Source organism: Ranitomeya variabilis, chromosome 8 (genome assembly GCF_051348905.1).
Source record: "Ranitomeya variabilis isolate aRanVar5 chromosome 8, aRanVar5.hap1, whole genome shotgun sequence".
Taxonomy (NCBI): Eukaryota; Metazoa; Chordata; class Amphibia; order Anura; family Dendrobatidae; genus Ranitomeya; species Ranitomeya variabilis.
This window is the reverse complement of record NC_135239.1, coordinates 21111288-21128889: the sequence shown is the minus strand read 5'-3', so window position 1 is coordinate 21128889 and position 17602 is coordinate 21111288. Positions and strand designations below refer to the sequence as shown.

General features: G+C 41.2%; 1 protein-coding gene across 4 annotated transcripts; it reads right to left on the bottom strand.

Moving 5' to 3' along the window:
• Positions 1-159: 159 nt before the first annotated feature.
• LOC143788045 (E3 ubiquitin-protein ligase RNF170-like) lies at positions 160-17049 on the bottom strand. 4 transcript variants are annotated; one of them, XM_077277386.1, is made up of 6 exons: positions 16952-17049; positions 10911-10986; positions 10016-10124; positions 5041-5114; positions 4061-4174; positions 160-1400 (listed from the first exon to the last, which is right to left on the bottom strand). In XM_077277386.1, the coding sequence occupies exons 1-6, from the start codon at positions 16987-16989 to the stop codon at positions 1095-1097; spliced, it is 717 nt and encodes a 238-aa protein (XP_077133501.1). In that variant the 5' UTR covers positions 16990-17049; the 3' UTR covers positions 160-1094. The 4 variants fall into 4 exon arrangements, with proteins under 4 accessions (XP_077133501.1, XP_077133503.1, XP_077133500.1 ...); XM_077277388.1 differs by lacking the exon at positions 16952-17049 and adding an exon at positions 12487-12724; XM_077277385.1 differs by lacking the exon at positions 16952-17049 and adding an exon at positions 11805-12001.
• Between the last annotated feature and the right edge of the window lie 553 nt (positions 17050-17602).

Here is a 17602-nt window from a genome sequence, read left to right as displayed (position 1 = left end):
ATTTATCTCTGGCCTAAAATTTTAAGGGAGCCTATCACCACCTTTCTACATATTGAAGGTAGTATTTGTAGTCTGTAACCATAGAGATACATAGGTCATGGATGCACACAGTGATAAAAGATCCAGGTGTTTAACAATAACAGATGCCAAAGTCAAAATCTTCAATGTTTTATTGCAAAAAAATGAATTGATACGTAATATGTAACTAATTCACAATAAATACAGTTACAAATAAACATTCTGTAACATGATACATTCAAGTACAATGGGACAGAAACAGAGAAAATATTTACACTATCCCCATTCTTCTTATGTTACAACCTCACAGATGAATCAATAAGTCTTTGAAGAAGACATTTAAAGGGGAAGAGTATAAAACTACAGCAGCTTAATAAAAGGGGCGGCTGATAGCAGGCGCATCTATGAAGGTAGAGGTTCTCAGCATTAGTAGAGATCATGAGTCCATCCTATTAAATGAAAACTAAACACAGAAAATACTCACAAAAAAAATATCCATCCCATCTCTTCCTCTTTACATCTCTGCCGCTGATCAGTAAAAATTGATAAATCAATAAAGAAATCTTTTGTGGCCTCTACTTATCAGAAATTTATGCAAAGGTGCTTGAAATATAGTAAATTTACTCGACTTTTTTCTTAATGAGTTTGGCACATATCACTCCAGCGCACCTTTCATCAAAACCAGAGTACAAAACGCCAGATTTGATGAATTAGGGTCTTTGTGTTGCAGGGTCTTCACAATGCACCCGCTCCTCCTGCTCCTGATTTTCCTGTGTATGGCTGCAAGACAAATGGCTGCAGCAGGAGCCTCTCCCCTATCTACAGTAGGACAAAATATTGCTAAACCTCACCCCCTTGGCCAAGGAGGAGGTCTTTGGTAAAATGAAAAAAAGCAGATTTTAGGTTTAGCATCACTTTCAATTTGCATGTAAAAATGGCTTGAAATTCCACAATTATTTTGTACATAGGGTGAGATCAGATTATACCAGGGTCCGCTTGGTTGTAGTATTTGTCATGGAAGGTCGTGTAACATCTGTGTAGAGTCCAATCATATCTACAGTAAGTCTATGCAGACGTCAAGACTCGGACAAGACACTCTGTGCGGCCGTGTGGACCATGGCCAATCCTTCTGACCTGAACTGTTGTGAGATGTTGATCATGCAGATCAGGAGAAGAAAGATGACGACGAGGTCGTCAATGGTGCTGAGGATTCCACAGAGAGGATCGGGGATGACGTCGAATGGTGAAGACAAACACATGATGGCCCCAAATGAGCATACTACTATCCTGATACAGAAGATCCATACAAGTCCACCCATAGTGAAGATCCTCCTAAGCACCAGGTGTAAAAGTGATGGCAGGTCATATAGGTAGTCGGTGAGCTGCAGAGAAAAGAGCGAAAGATGAAATAACCAAAACTTAATATGACAATGGAGGTCAGAACCTCATGCATCATGGTTATCACCACATCTATTTATATGAAAATTATATATATATATATATATATATATATATATATATATATATATATATATATATATATATATATATATATATATATATACATATATATATATATATATATATATATATATATATATATATATATATACTATTCATTGGTATTATTTCTTGGGTGCACTGCGGATTCTCCTATTAAGTCTATTGGTGGAAACCTCTTTGCAGGGTTAGCACTACTACTTATCAGAGTTACATAGAATGTGTCATCAGAAAATGGCAAGAGATTTTATGTTAAACATATATATGTTTTTTTAAGTTTTGAATCTTTATAATAGGTCAACATTTCCTATTCTATAGAGATCACTACGCCATATTGATTTCATTATCACAGCAGACAGGATTACAAGGACACAATACATAAATAACACAGGATCCGCTATTCATAATAGGTGATGTCACAGCTCACCTCCTCCTCCTGTACAATGACTGATAACACATCTATATACAGTAGATAACACAGGATCCACCATTCACAACATACAGTGTTAGGCCGGTTTCACACGTCAGTGGCTCCGGTACGTGAGGTGACAGTTTCCTCACGTACCGGAGACACTGACACACGTAGACCCATAAAAATCAATGCATCTGTTCAGATGTCATTGATTTTTTGCGGACCGTGTCTCCGTGTGCCAAACACGGAGACATGTCAGTGTTCGTGGGAGCGCACGTTTTACACGGACCCAATAGAGTCAATGGGTCCGCGTAAAACACGGACCTCACACGGACATTCTCCGTCTGGGGTCCGTGTGCGTGCAGGAGACAGCGCTACAGTAAGCGCTGTCCCCCCCACATGGTGCTGAAGCCGGTATTCATATCTTCTCTCCAGCAGCGTTTGCTGTTGAGAAAATATGAAGAATAGTGTTAAAAATAAAGATCCATGTGTCCGCCGCCCCCCCACCCCCTGTGCGCCCCCCCACCCCCTGTGCGCCCCCCCCCGCTGGTCAGAAAATACTTACCCGCTCCCTCGCTCCTTCCTGGTCTGGCCGCGCCTCCTACTGTATGCGGTCACGTGGGGCCGATCATTTACAATCATGAATAGTCGGCTCCGCCCCTATGGGAGGTGGAGCCACATATTCATGACTGTAAATTATCGGCCCCACGTGACCGCATGCAGGAGAAGCCGCGGCCAGACCAGGAAGCAGCGAGGGAGCGGGTAAGTATTTTCTGACCAGCGGGGGGGCGCACAGGGGGCGGGGGGGCGGCGGACACATGGATCTTTATTTTTAACACTATTCTTCATATTTTCTCTGCAGCAAACGCTACTGCAGAGAGGATATGAATCGCAGCTTCAGCAGCTTCAGCACCATGCAGAGTGGGTACCACACGCTCCGTGTGGTACCCACTCGCCATACGGGCGGCACACGTGTGCCGCACGTATGGCCTCTGTGAGTTCCCAGGCACACGGACACGGATAACTCCGGTACCGATTTATTCCGGTACCGGAATTATCTGGACGTGTGGGACAGCCCTCAGGCCTCTTTCACACGTCAGTGTCTCCGGTACGTGTAGTGACAGTTTTCTCAGGTACCGGAGACACTGACACACGTAGACCCATTCAAATGAATGGGTCTATGCACATGTGCGTGTTTTCACACGGACCGTATGTCCGTGCTGAAAACACGTCGACATGTCCGTTTTCCACCGGCAGCGCGGACCACAATACGGACAGCACACGTGCACACGGAGAACGGTGTGCACCCTCCTCCGTGTGCACGTACCGCCCGCAGGAGAGACAGCGCTACACTAAGCGCTGTCCCCCCCGCGTGTGGTGCTGAAGGCGGAATTCATCTCTTCTTCCCCGCCGGAGAGAAGAAATGAAAGTTGTTTTTTTTTTGTTTGTTTGTTTGTTGTTTTTTTTTTTTTTTTGGGGGGGGGGGTGAATAATAAAGTTTGCATGTGCCCCCGCGTCCCCCCCCCCCCCCAGTGCGCCGCCTGGCCTCTTGCCGCAGAAATACTCACCCGGCCAGCTCCTGCGATGTCTCCTGTGTCCTCTCCGCGCTGCCAGCTTCTCCTGTGTGAGCGGTCACGTGGGACCGCTCATTACAGTCAGGGATTATTCACTGACTGTAACCACGTGACCGCTCGCACAGGAGAAGCTGGCAGCGCGGAGAGGACACAGGAGACATCGCAGGAGCTGGCCGGGTGAGTATTTCTGCGGCAAGAGGCCAGGCGGCGCACTGGGGGGGGGGGGACGCGGGGGCACATGCAAACTTTATTTTTCACCCCCCCCCCCCCAGAAAAAAAAAAAAAAAAGATCTTTCATCTCTTCTCTCCGGCGGGGAAGAAGAGATGAATTCTGCCTTCAGCACCACATGCGGGGGGGACAGCGCTTAGTGTAGCGCTGTCTCTCCTGCACGGTCCGTGTGGTCCTCAGGGGGCACACGGGCGGCACACGGATGCCGCACGTATGTGCCACTTGAGCACACGGACATACGGACACGGATATCTCCGGTACCGGTTTTTCCCGGTACCGGAAATATCAGGACGTGTGAAAGAGCCCTTAATTGAATCATATACTTACAGGTCGTGGTTTTCCAGAGAAGCGATTGTTATATCGTCTGATGTCTTGTTTGATGGCTTGGCTCGTCTTATCGTGCTGCTGCACTTCACAAAAATCATCGTAGAGCATATGCACCTGTAGTGAATGCAGGACCATCTTGTTAGAACAAAAGCTTAGAATAGCTCCAGGAGCCCCATGGATTACAAGGGTTTTCCTATGATCATCATATATCACCTATTCTCCGATGCCGTAACCTACTGTTTCTTTCTCATTACTCAGTGAAACGCGCGTCGAGGTGTGCAGTAGCCCTGGTGTTTTCCTTCCTACAATATGGCCACAGGGAATATTAATTATTGTACCAGTGATTTAGTGTAATTCATAATCTTGATTTGCCTGCTCATACGGCCATATTAGGGGATAGGACCTATGGATATACTTGGACACTATTTGAGTAAGTAACGCTATTACTATACTGTATACATTTCACAATTCAATGGCATTTTTCTGGGTATGTATTTATGGGCTTAGATAGAAAAACCTGTTGCATATTATATGTCACATCTAATACATGTATATTCTATTTTACGAGTTATAGCCCTGATCCGCATACCAGATTCATTGCCTTATAGGATTACAGCTCAGTGTGTTCTGTATTCTGTTTTTATATGTGTATAGTTATCTTTTTATAATTTGATATGCATGTCGTAATTTTTCAATAAAAACTATTTATATTTGAATATATTGGATCATATACTCCTTCATATTCTCTATAGGTGTTTAGCTATTTATTTGAAGGCATGTCCTATTTTGTGAGGATGTTTTTGGTATAACTATTTAAATGTTGTTTCTGGGACGGGCCCTTTAGTTTTGGTCTATAGTGTACCCAGTGTAGATAACTGTCCTGCTCCATATTCAAGAATATTTTCAGGATGATTGGACAACGGATTAAAGGAATTTACATAATGTTGCTTAAATTGGTTAAAACAAATAGAAACTCGTACTTTTTGTCTGCAGAGGGGACAACTGATGGTTCCTAACCAGGGGTCGTGCTTCCAGTACTCCATCAGACAGGGACCTAAGGATATAAGAAAAAGAATATAAGTATAATAATCATCTAAGTATAATTCGTGCACCTGATATAGGGTCATAGAGTATAAACGCCTTCTATTGCTGAAGAGGTGGATATGTGACTGTATCATGCATATCAGTACACATGAGTACTCACATACCCCTTCTTGTATGCAGCCAGTTTATATGGCAAATGGATCATGCCAAACGTAAGTGATGAGTAAAAGTGTAATCGTATATTTTAAAAAAAAAAACAAAAACTGAACTACCCCTTTAAGAGTTACACTGGCTAGTATGTGAATAATTCAATCTAGGAGGATGTGTGTAGTATTTTGTATCCCCTCGCCCTCTGCGCAGGTGTCTCCATTTATTAACAAGACTTGTCCTAGCGGCTAATTACGCTGAATACATATTTGCGGCCGGGCTTCCTGTCGGTTTCCTGGACAAATGTTTTAGGATCAATGTGAAAATGAAAGGGCAGCTGAGCAGGAATTAGAAGAAATTGCTTCAGACGTTTCCTGCTCACGATTTGTGACAGTTTTTTAAGGTATACAATGACTTATTCACTTGGCCGAGCGCCCGTCCCTGTCATCGGCAACATGGTATTGTTTGTTGTAAGGAGGCGGCGGTGCGCCAGACCCCGGGCATTTCCTGAGGATGACCGTCCAGCTGGCTCCAGAATACAGCAGGCAAATAAAACCCCATTTTCTGACTCTTTGTAGCTATGTAGCTACTTCCTCCAGTACCCAGACTGTGCAACTATTTTATATACCAAGTCAAGAGACAAGCAGTATTTTATTTCATGACTAATCATATCAATAAAAAAGGTCATAACTGATGCCTCTTTACCGGATCTATTATCTATCTATCTACAGTATCTATCTATCTAAAAATCAAAAAAGATTGAGGCAGCACACCATGATAAAGTAGAAAAAAGGTGCTCTTTAATAGCCCATGTGGCGATCTATCTATCATCTATCTATCTATCATCTATTTATCTATCTATCTATCTTCTATCATCTATCTATTATCTATCAATCATCTATTTATCTATCTATCTATCTATCTTCTATCATCTATCTATTATCTATCAATCATCTATTTATCTATCTATCTATTATCTATCATCTATCTATTATCTATCTATATTATAAATCTATTATCTATCCATGATCTATCTATCATCTATCTATTATCTATCATCTAGCTATTATCTATCTATCATCTATCTATCTATTATCTATCTATCATCTATTATCTATCTATATTATGAATCTATCATCTATCTATTATCTATCATCTATCTATCTATTTATCTATTTATATTATGAGTCTATCATCTATCAATTAATTATCTATCAGCTTTCTCTCTCTTATATATATACACACACACACTGTATATCATCATCTATATATATATATATATATTATGTATCTATCATCTATCTATCATCTATCTATCATCTATCTATCATCTATCTATCATATCTAGCTATTATCTATCTATATTATGAATCTATCATCTATTATCTATCTATTAGCTATTATCTATAATCTATCTATTATCTATCATCTATCTATATTATGAATCTATCAATCAATTATCTATATATCAGCTCTCTATATATATACGCTGCATATCATCATCTATATAAATTATGTATCTATCATTATCTATCATTTATCTATCTTATCTATCCATCATCTATCATCTATCTATTATCTATCAATTATCTATCATGCATTTATTATCATCTATCTACTTCTGTTCTTTACAGGCCTCTGGCTAAAAAAAAAAAGAGTAAAATTCAAACACAACTTAAGTGACTTAGTGATGAATAATGACTAAACAGTTTGGATCATAAATAGTTTTAGGCCCCCTTGAATCTGGCTATGGTTATGCAAGTATTCACGTTTTATTTTCTCTACCGTTTAAGATGTCTTGTTTGTTGTCAGTGAATGGAAACATTAATTGGTCACATTGACTTGAGTGTAAATTTACCCAAACCCATATTATTTTCTGGAGAAGCGTTTGCCTTAACTAAACAGTAGGGGGCGCTCATAAGACTCGTCTCACTGGCCCAGCACGATTTGCAGCAGCTTTGCCAAAAACAAGGCACAAGGTTTATTAATAGCCAGCAAATCAAATGTGAATGAAAACTTTAAGCCTCACACTTTTTTTTAGGTCAGGAATCAGTAGCGCCATTAGCAGGGGTTTCTGGAGATGCAATGCATAACTAAACTGACAAGACTTTAACCCGTCCATTGCTGGATTGCAGGAGGAGAAGTTCGTTGCCTCATCATTACACAGCATTCCCATTATTTGCACTGTGATTGCATCGCCTTAGGTTCTGGGCTCTTGATCATCTTTTGCTACAGGACACAATGACCTTGTCCTGCTGCTAGTAAATGATCACAGGGTCTGGATGTGACATTGTTCTCTTTTGTCAGCTCATCATATATTATACTGCAGTTTGTGGGAAAAATATTAAAAGTAAACTCAGTTACACTAAATCTCTTTACAGGAAAGCAGCAGGGGGCTTTTAGACTTATTAACAAGAAAACCCCATGTCTGACCCCCTAAGGGTATGTAGTGTGTATATATATCTATATACCTGTGTAGTGTGTATATATATCTCTACCCTCACCTACTGTATTCTCACCCATCCCTTGTAGATTGTGAGCCTTCGCGGGCAGGGTCCTCTCTCCTACTGTACCAGTTATGACTTGTATTGTTCAAGATTATTGTACTTGTTATTATGTATACCCCTCCTCACTTGTAAAGCGCCATGGAATAAATGGCGCTATAACAATAAATAATAATAATAATATATATATATATATATATATATATATATATATATATATATATATATATATATATATATATATATACATATACACACACACTACATATGCACAGTGAGTGCAGCTCTGGAGTATAATACAGGATGTAACTCGGGACTAGTGCAGGGTAAGTGATGTAATGTATTTACACAGTGACTGCACCAGCAGAATAGTGATTGCGGCTCTGGAGTATAATACAGGATGTAACTCAGGATCAGTAATGTAATGTATGTACACAGTGACTGCACCAGCAGAATAGTGAGTGCGGCTCTGGAGTATAATACAGGATGTAACTCAGGATCAGTAATGTAATGTATGTACACAGTGACTGCACCAGCAGAATAGTGAGGGCAGCTCTGGAGTATAATACAGGATGTAACTCAGGATCAGTAATGTATGTACACAGTGACTGCACCAGCAGAATAGTGAGGGCAGCTCTGGGGTATAATACAGGATGTAACTCAGGATCAGTAATGTAATGTATGTACACAGTGACTGCACCAGCAGAATAGTGAGGGCAGCTCTGGGGTATAATACAGGATGTAACTCAGGATCAGTAATGTAATGTATGTACACAGTGACTGCACCAGCAGAATAGTGAGGGCAGCTCTGGGGTATAATACAGGATGTAACTCAGGATCAGTAATGTAATGTATGTACACAGTGACTGCACCAGCAGAATAGTGAGTGCAGCTCTGGAGTATAATACAGGATGTAACTCAGGATCAGTAATGTAATGTATGTACACAGTGACTGCACCAGCAGAATAGTGAGGGCAGCTCTGGAGTATAATACAGGATGTTAGTCATGATCGATATAAAATAAGTGGTGTCATGTATTTATAAAGTAATACAACTTTGTATATAGATTATATATTACATTGTCTGGTAAATGATTTAGCTGCACATTCCTTTACCTATCTCCACAGAATTTGTTCAGAACTGACTTTATTAACTTTGATGTTGCAATAAATTAATCTTTCCAAGTTCTATTTCAAGGGCAGCATCGATAGTGGGTCATGTTTACCTACGTGACAGGTACATGTTCCATTGACCCCATCACTAAACTGCACCAACATTACCCTTGTGTGCCGTACCATGTGTGGCAATGCCGAGAAAGTAAAGAGGAGGTCCTGAGTCTAGCGTCACCAACCCCCCACCACTTATATCCAGTACTGGTCACTGGACACCATAGACCCCTTTGATTTTGGTGCATGCCCCATCCTTGGAGATGTCAGAGATCTATTGTTTTCTTCATGTCATGGGCAATTATGTAGATTACATGGCACTGGCTTATTTATTCTACTATGAGTTTTATGTGAATGATGCATCTAATAAAGCAAAAAATACCAACCTAAAATAATTCCATTCATTGTCACAATGATGCAGCGTGTAGTTTGTTGTGGCTGGTTGTCTCTGGTTTGCCTATTGCCACATTTGTGTAGATGAAGGAGGGGTGGACAGCTCAGGGGAGACCGATCATTGACTTTAACAAGATATTGCACAATATCTGTAATGGAAATTATTCTCTTTTCTTTTTTGAAAGTTTATGATTGCATTTTACCCCCCATGCCTAAAAATGGCGGGATGCATGCTGCAAGCACATAGACTATGGCAAGCCCACCGTAAATGGAGGTAGACCCCCAACTTTCTCTATTCCTACTGAACTTAAAATTAATTTTGTTTTGCGGTATCCAATGAGCTGCCTCCCAAACGTCCCATGGGGGATTGAAGGTGAAGCCGGAAGGTAACAGGGAAGAAGATGGAGACCGTGATGGCCACATTTCTGCCTGCTAATTTACAATCAGGGTCCCATTAGGGCACTGCACCGCATGCATATAGTGGCAACTGCATTTCTGTAAATGATGATTTTAATAAAGGTGACAGTATTTTACTGATTCTCTTGTAGCAAAGGCTGGGTTTCAGTTCTGACAATAATCCACCATTCTCTGATCCGATAATTGCAACCTACTGTATACCATTTATTGACCTTCAGCCCAATTTAATGACAACCGACGATGCAAATAAAGAGGTTTGATTATTTCAAGAGACCGTGACTCACCGCAGAATAAATGGCCACAGTTGGTCTCCACTGGGGATGTCGCTGTTTGAAGACACACCGGGCAGTTCAGGTCATTGTGGACGCGAGTCTGGCGGCTTTTATGCGTCTCCTGCAAAATTCAGAATTTGTTTTAGATATGTTAACAATGAAATGTTGCAAGACTGATAAAAGGGAAAAACAGACTATAGCGAGCAATCATATTCCAGCTTTTATTTACAGAAGTACTAGAGAGAATGAAGGGTATGTGCACACGCTGCGGATTTTGCTGCGGATCTGCAGCGGATTGGCCGCTGCGGATTCACAGCAGTTTTCCATGCTTTTACAGTACCATATAAAAAACTACTATGGAAAACAAAATCCGCAGTGCACATGCTGCGGAAAAAAAATGCGCAGAAAAGTAGCGTTGTTTATTCCGCAGCATGTCAATTCTTTGTGCGGATTCCGCAGCGGTTTACACCTGCTCCATACTAGGAATCCGCAGGTGTAAAACCGCAGGTGGAATCTGCACAAAAACCGCAAAAAAAAAAAAAAAAAATGCGGTAATTTACCAAAATCAGTCCAGAAAAATCTGCAAAGTAATCTGCAGCGTGTGCACATAGCCTCAAATTAATTTGATGAAAACTAAAACTACAGCTTATTTAAGAAAATGAACATAGAAACGCATGTTGTATAGTTATGTGATTTCGTTATGTGGTTTAGTTAGACTTGTGCTACCAGAGGTGACAACTACACAGTGTATGGAGCTGCGCTGCACTGGCTCCATATACTGCATAATTCTGGGGGCCACAGGTCCTGCAATCGGTTGATCGGTCTGGCATTAGGTATTGGAACATCACCAATCTGGCATATCCTAAAGATAGCTCTTTAACTCCACTTTATACAAATAAATGCTCACTTTGTAGTCTGTTGGGGGGAATATTCCATCGTTCTTTCTTTGAGGAATCGTTTCTGGTTTGTCCATTGTGCAACATCTGAAAACATAATAAAAAAATAAGAACCAAATGAAATATTAAAAAATAGAAACAAGTAAGCTGAGCAGCAGCACTCAATGTCAAGCAGCAGCTGCAAAAGCAAACAATATTTTGGGATGTATAAAAAGAGATATAAAATCTCGCGATCCCAACGCTGGTTATAGTTAAATTAGTGACAACAAGTACAGTTAGTGGAGAAAGGTTGAAAAAAGATCTAGGTCCATCAAGATCAACCTATGTAACTATTAAGTAACAATACAATTAATAAATGTAGATTAGTTCAAAAAATATATTATAATAGTACTAGTATAGTAAAAATGAACCTAAATTTGAAGATAGAAGGCAAACAGGGTAAGAGTACATCAACACAGGAGATAAAAAAAAAACTTTTACAGATTTCATCATAGTTTTGCAGTATAATATCTAATTATGCATGCAGATATGCAAATAGATTTTATCATATAGATTGCAAAGGAGCTTTTCCAAAAGGATAGAAGATAAGTTACTGACTGCTGGGAAACCAGCGATAAAGAGAATGGGGCTTTGGATCTCGAAAACCACAGAGCCTCGTCTTGAATGTAGTGGTGGTGGGGAAGCTCGACCTCTGCTCCATTTATTTTCTATGTGATTATCGGATGTAGAAGTGAATGGTGTCATTCAAATCTACAACTTGTCACACGTTAAAAAAAACAACAAGCCATCATATGTTGATATAAAAAGTTATGGATCTTGGAATAAAGTGAGAAAAAAAGCGAAGTACAGAAACTCCAATTGATCACAACGGAAAGAGGTTAATAAGAGTAAGCGCTCATACTCACTTGTGAGAAAAAAAATGGTCCGTAATCTGGACCGAAAAAAATTGGATGCAAACCATGTGATTGTCATGCGAGTTCAATGCGATTTTTACATCCATATGACATCCGTATGTAATGCGTTTTTTTTCTCAGCAACTACTTTTATAAAATTTACAGGACCATTTACAGTGTTCTATGCCACAGAATGGTAAGGTATCTGTAAAAAACGGACGGAAAACGGATGGTCCGTATTCCGTCCGTTTTTTTTTTCTCGCACCCATTGACTTGCATTGGCGAGACTCGCACCATGCTGCAACTATTTTCTCAGTCCTATTTCGCCTGAGAAAAAAATCGCAAATGAGATGTCAACTATTGAATAACATTGGTCCGAGTGCAATCTGATTTTTTATCGGATTGCACTCGTCCATTTTGCTCGCAAGTGAGTATGAGCCCTAATAGTCACTATGAGGGTCTGTTTCCACTCAGAGGTGAATATTATGTCTGATGATGAAGGCTGAAAGTGGGGAGATGAATGTTGCTGGGAAATTGAGTAAGGGGAACAGACAAAAATTATCATTAAAGGGAATCTGTCACCCCGTTTTTTCCGTATGAGATAAAAATACTGTTAAATAGGGCCTGAGCTGTGCATTACAATAGAGTATTTTGTGGACCCCGATTCCCCACCTATGCTGCCGAAATACGTTACCAAAGTAGCCGTTTTCGCCTGTCAATCAGACTGGTCTGGTCAGATGGGCGTGGTGTCTTCCCCCAGATCTTGCTTATTTTTACGTTGGTGGCGTAGTGGTTTGCGCATGTCCAAGTCCAGAATCCACTGCACAGGGGAGGGAAAAGAGCGCGATCTGCGCTATTCCCCTGGTGATCGGTGGGGGCGGCCATCTTCCTGTGGCCGCGCGTGCGCAGATGGAGCGCTCTGCTGCCCGGGGCTTCAGGAAAATGAAAAACACCAAAAAGGAAAAATTCAAGAAAATACACCAAAAACAGGTAGAGATGCTTACCTGTCTGAATGGGCCTCAATACAAATGCACAAGCAGGGTGCAGCGGACCCAAATAAAATAGCAAATGCACAGGTGCAATACCTAATGAAACAGCCGGCCCACAGGTAAGCATCTCTACCTGTATTTGGTGTATTTTCTTGAATTTTTCCTTTTTGGTGTTTTTCATGTTAGAGTAGGACTGGCAAATCGTAAGGACCCTTGGCGCGGGTTGCCAGCTTGTATATTATGGCCAGAATATCAACTAATACCTTACATATATTTATATGTTTTGTTCGTATATTTTTTGCAGGGTGCAGTTGGGCCCAAATTGTTCTGTCCACTGTGGCCTCTGTTCGCACAGGATGCATTTTAGCACTGGGCAGCCTGCCATAGGGCGTCATTAATAGGCTGCAGCCAGATGCTTGCATTCCTTGTGTGAACATGCCACATACAGAGTTTTTATCTTAGTGCATCAGTGTACCACACGGCCAAACCCTGATTGAAGGCTGGCTGTTTCATTAGGTATTGCACCTGTGCATTTGCTATTTTATTTGGGTCCGCTGCACCCTGCTTGTGCATTTGTACTGAGGCCCATTCAGACAGGTAAGCATCTCTACCTGGTTTTGGTGTATCTTCAGGAAAACGTGCGCAGATGGAGATCGCGGCGGCCATTTTCCTGAAGCAGAGTTCGCATCTCTGCTTCAGGAAAATGGCCGCCGCGATCTCCATCTGCGCACGCGCGGCATCCCGCGGCCATTTTCCTGAAGCCCCGGGCAGCAGAGCGCTCCATCTGCGCACGCGCGGCCACAGGAAGATGGCCGCCCCCACCGATCACCAGGGGAATAGCGCAGATCGCGCTCTTTTCCCCCCCCTGTGCAGTGGATTCTGGACTTGGGCATGCGCAAACCACTATGCCACCAACGTAAAACTTAGCAAGATCTGGGGGAAGACACCACGCCCATCTGACCAGACCAGTCTGATTGACAAGCGAAAACGGCTACTTTGGTAACGTATTTCGGCAGCATAGGTGGGGAATCGGGGTCCACAAAATACACTATTGTAATGCACCGCTCAGGCCCTATTTAACAGTATTTTTATCTCATACGGAAAAAACGGGGTGACAGGTTCCCTTTAAACTCTAGTGAACTGGGAGCCGCACACCAAGTTTTGCTATACAGCCCCATAATAAATAGTGACACTAAATAAGTGATTTTTTTTTCCGTTCATGTAACATTATATGTATATATTTGCCATCCTGTCATATTTAGTGCACGTGCCATGTCCAAACGTTTAGCTGTTATCCTGTATTTGTATCCACGTCACGCACACACCTTTTGGGCTTGCACTATGGACGCTGTCACTAGTCAATGGAAACTGTGGTTGCACTTTATGAAATGGGAGTTCAAAGGGCTGTGTATACACAGATAGAAGAAAGATCTGAGATAAAACAGGAAAACCCAGTGACCTACAGATAGAAAAACGCACAGCGCAGTTTACAAACACAGCTGCCCTCATGCAGCGTCAGCCAAGGTGTGCAATATCAGGTTAACTGCTTCCTCCCTAAACACCAACTAGAAGGCAACCCTCCAGCACTTTCTGCAGGCTCATCCTGTGATCCTTACTTCATCGTTCTCAGAGAACTTGTACCCTAAAACTGAAGATGCGAACAATGAGCCAAAAATAAAATTTAAATAAATTATATCTAACAAAGATTTCCAGACCATTAAGTGCCAGATTAACATTCATTTTGTGAATGCATTACATTAAACTCCTGAGCTGCACTCACTATTCTGCTGGTGCAGTCACTGTGTACATACATTACTGATCCTGTACTGATCCTGAGTTACATCCTGTATTATACCCCAGAGCTGCACTCACTATTCTGCTGGTACAGTCACTGTGTACATACATTACATTACTGATCCTGTACTGATCTGAAGATACATGCTGTATTATACTCCAGAGCTGCACTCACTATTCTGCTGGTGCAGTCACTGTGTACATACATTACATTACTGATCCTGAGTTACATCCTGTATTATACCCCAGAGCTGCACTCACTATTCTGCTGGTGCAGTCACTGTGTACATACATTACATTACTGATCCTGTGATATATGCTGTATTATACTCCAGAGCTGCACTCACTATTCTGCTGGTGGATTCACTGTGTACATACATTACATTACTGATCCTGAGTTACATCCTGTATTATACTCCAGAGCTGCACTCACTATTCTCCTGGTGCAGTCACTGTGTACATACATTACATTACTGATCCTGAGTTACATCCTGTATTATACTCCAGAGCTGCACTCACTATTCTGCTGGTGCAGTCACTGTGTATATACATTACATTACTGATCCTGAGTTACATCCTGTATTATACTCCAGAGCTGCACTCGCTATTCTGCTGGTGGAGTCACTGTGTACATACATTACATTACTGACCCTGAGTTACATCCTGTATTATACTCCAGAGCTGCACTCACTATTCTGCTGGTGCAGTCACTGTGTACATACATTACATTACTGATCCTGAGTTACATCGTGTATTATACTCCAGAGCTGCACTCACTATTCTGCTGGTGCAGTCACTGTGTACATACATTACATTACTGATCCTGAGTTACATCCTGTATTATACTCCAGAGCTGCACTCACTATTCTGCTGGTGCAGTCACTGTGTACATACATTACATTACTGATCCTGAGTTACATCCTGTATTATACTCCAGAGCTGCACTCACTATTCTCTTGGTGCAGTCACTGTGTACATACATTACTGATCCTGAGTTACATCCTGTATTATACTCCAGAGCTGCACTCACTATTCTGCTGGTGCAGTCACTGTGTACATACATTACATTACTGATCCTGAGTTACATCCTGTATTATACTCCAGAGCTGCACTCACTATTCTCCTGGTGCAGTCACTGTGTACATACATTACATTACTGATCCTGAGTTATATCCTGTATTATACTCCAGAGCTGCACTCACTAATCTTCTGCTGCAGTCACTGTGTGCATACATTACATTGCTTACCCTGTACTGATCTCTAGTTACATCTTGTATAATATTCCAGAGCTGAACAGAATAGTGATTGCAGCTCTGCAGTATAATACAGGACATAACTCAGGATCAGCATAGGTTCAGTAATGTAATGTATGTACATAGTGACTGCACCAGCAGAATAGTGAGTGCAGCTCTAAGGTTTAATACAGGATGTAACTCAGGATCAGTACAGGATCAGTAATGTAATGTATGTACACAGTGACTGCACCAGCAGAATAGTGAGTGCAGCTCTGGAGTATAATACAGGCTGTACCATAACTCAGGATCAGAACACAATAAGTTATGTAAAGTGTGTAAAGAGTAACCACTTTTTATGTAGAACAATTTTGTATATAAACGTTGTTGAGAATTGAACATACTTCTACTTTATATGAATCTACAGGGCATCCTGATGTTCCTGGTATAGATGTTCAGAGGTTGACAGCTGTTACTTTGCACTATGTGTACAGAATATTAGGAAAATGTGTGACTCCTGGCCTACGAGTTATTATCACCTGTAATTGAGTGCTGGCGACGTGTCACTTACCACCTGAGCAGTGTCTGCAGATTGTTATGATAACGGGAAATGAAGCAGAACTAAACTAATCGCATGCAGAGCAATAACAATACAGATACAGCAACTTTTACAGCATGCATTGCTTTCATACTGCAGTGTTATAAATAACGTCAATGATATCTGTGTCTGCAATCATGAGGGTGTTGTCAGTGAGGCTTTAATAAGAAGACTTTAAAATCACAATTGTATTTTTTTCTGACATTTTGTTTTAGATATTGGAGTATGCTCACAAAAATAAAGGGGGGTAAATGTATCTACTACTATTGAAAAACACAAATCAAAAATTGCATGTACGGTATGTCTTTCGTGGCAACGCAAAGAAGTATCAAAATCAATCTACCTATACTGTATCTCTCTATACTGTATCTATCGCATGGAAATCCAAATTAATAGACTGTTCATACAGGAGAAACACTATTCATATGAACACTAACTGTCAATGAAAACATAACATTGATACAAATAGTACAAAAATAAAATAACAATGATGAAAGCAATAATAGTAATGCATGTCTTTTGCCATTTCCCACCTCTTTCTCTTACCTGGACTGGACAGGGCTGCACAACGTATGGCTGAGCATGTTGCTATCGCTGGAGCTTTCAGTCTGCACGTCTTCGCTGAGCACCAGCTGACAGCGCACTGTTGTAATTCGGTGTCATGGCACATAGACCTACAAGTTACGCTGTTAATGATTAAGCCGGTGTCAAGGTTCTCATAATAAAACAGAACCCACAGCGGCCATACTATGGAAATGTATGTGAACTGTATACAATGGGTCATATTTACTAATATTGGCGATTGAGAAATACTCTGGCGCTCCTGAGCTACAGCAGGTCTGCAGCTCATGTATCTGTAAGCTGACATATATTGTATGGATAAAAGTACTTGGACACCTTCGCATTGCATCTACAGGAGCTTGTCTGACATCCCACTCTAAATTTATAGGCATTAATATATAAATAATCCCTTTACAGCTAAACACAGCCTCTGTTTTTCTGTGAAGGTTTTCTTCAAGATTTTGGAGGTGTCTGTGGGGATTTTTGCCCATTCATTTTGGAGCATTTGTCCCACTGATGTTGGCAAGAGGCAGGGTCATAATCTCAGGTCTAGTTCATACCAAAGGTGTTGGATGGGGTTGAGGTCTGGGCTCATTGCACTCAATCAAGTTATTCCACACCAAACTCTCCCTCCAT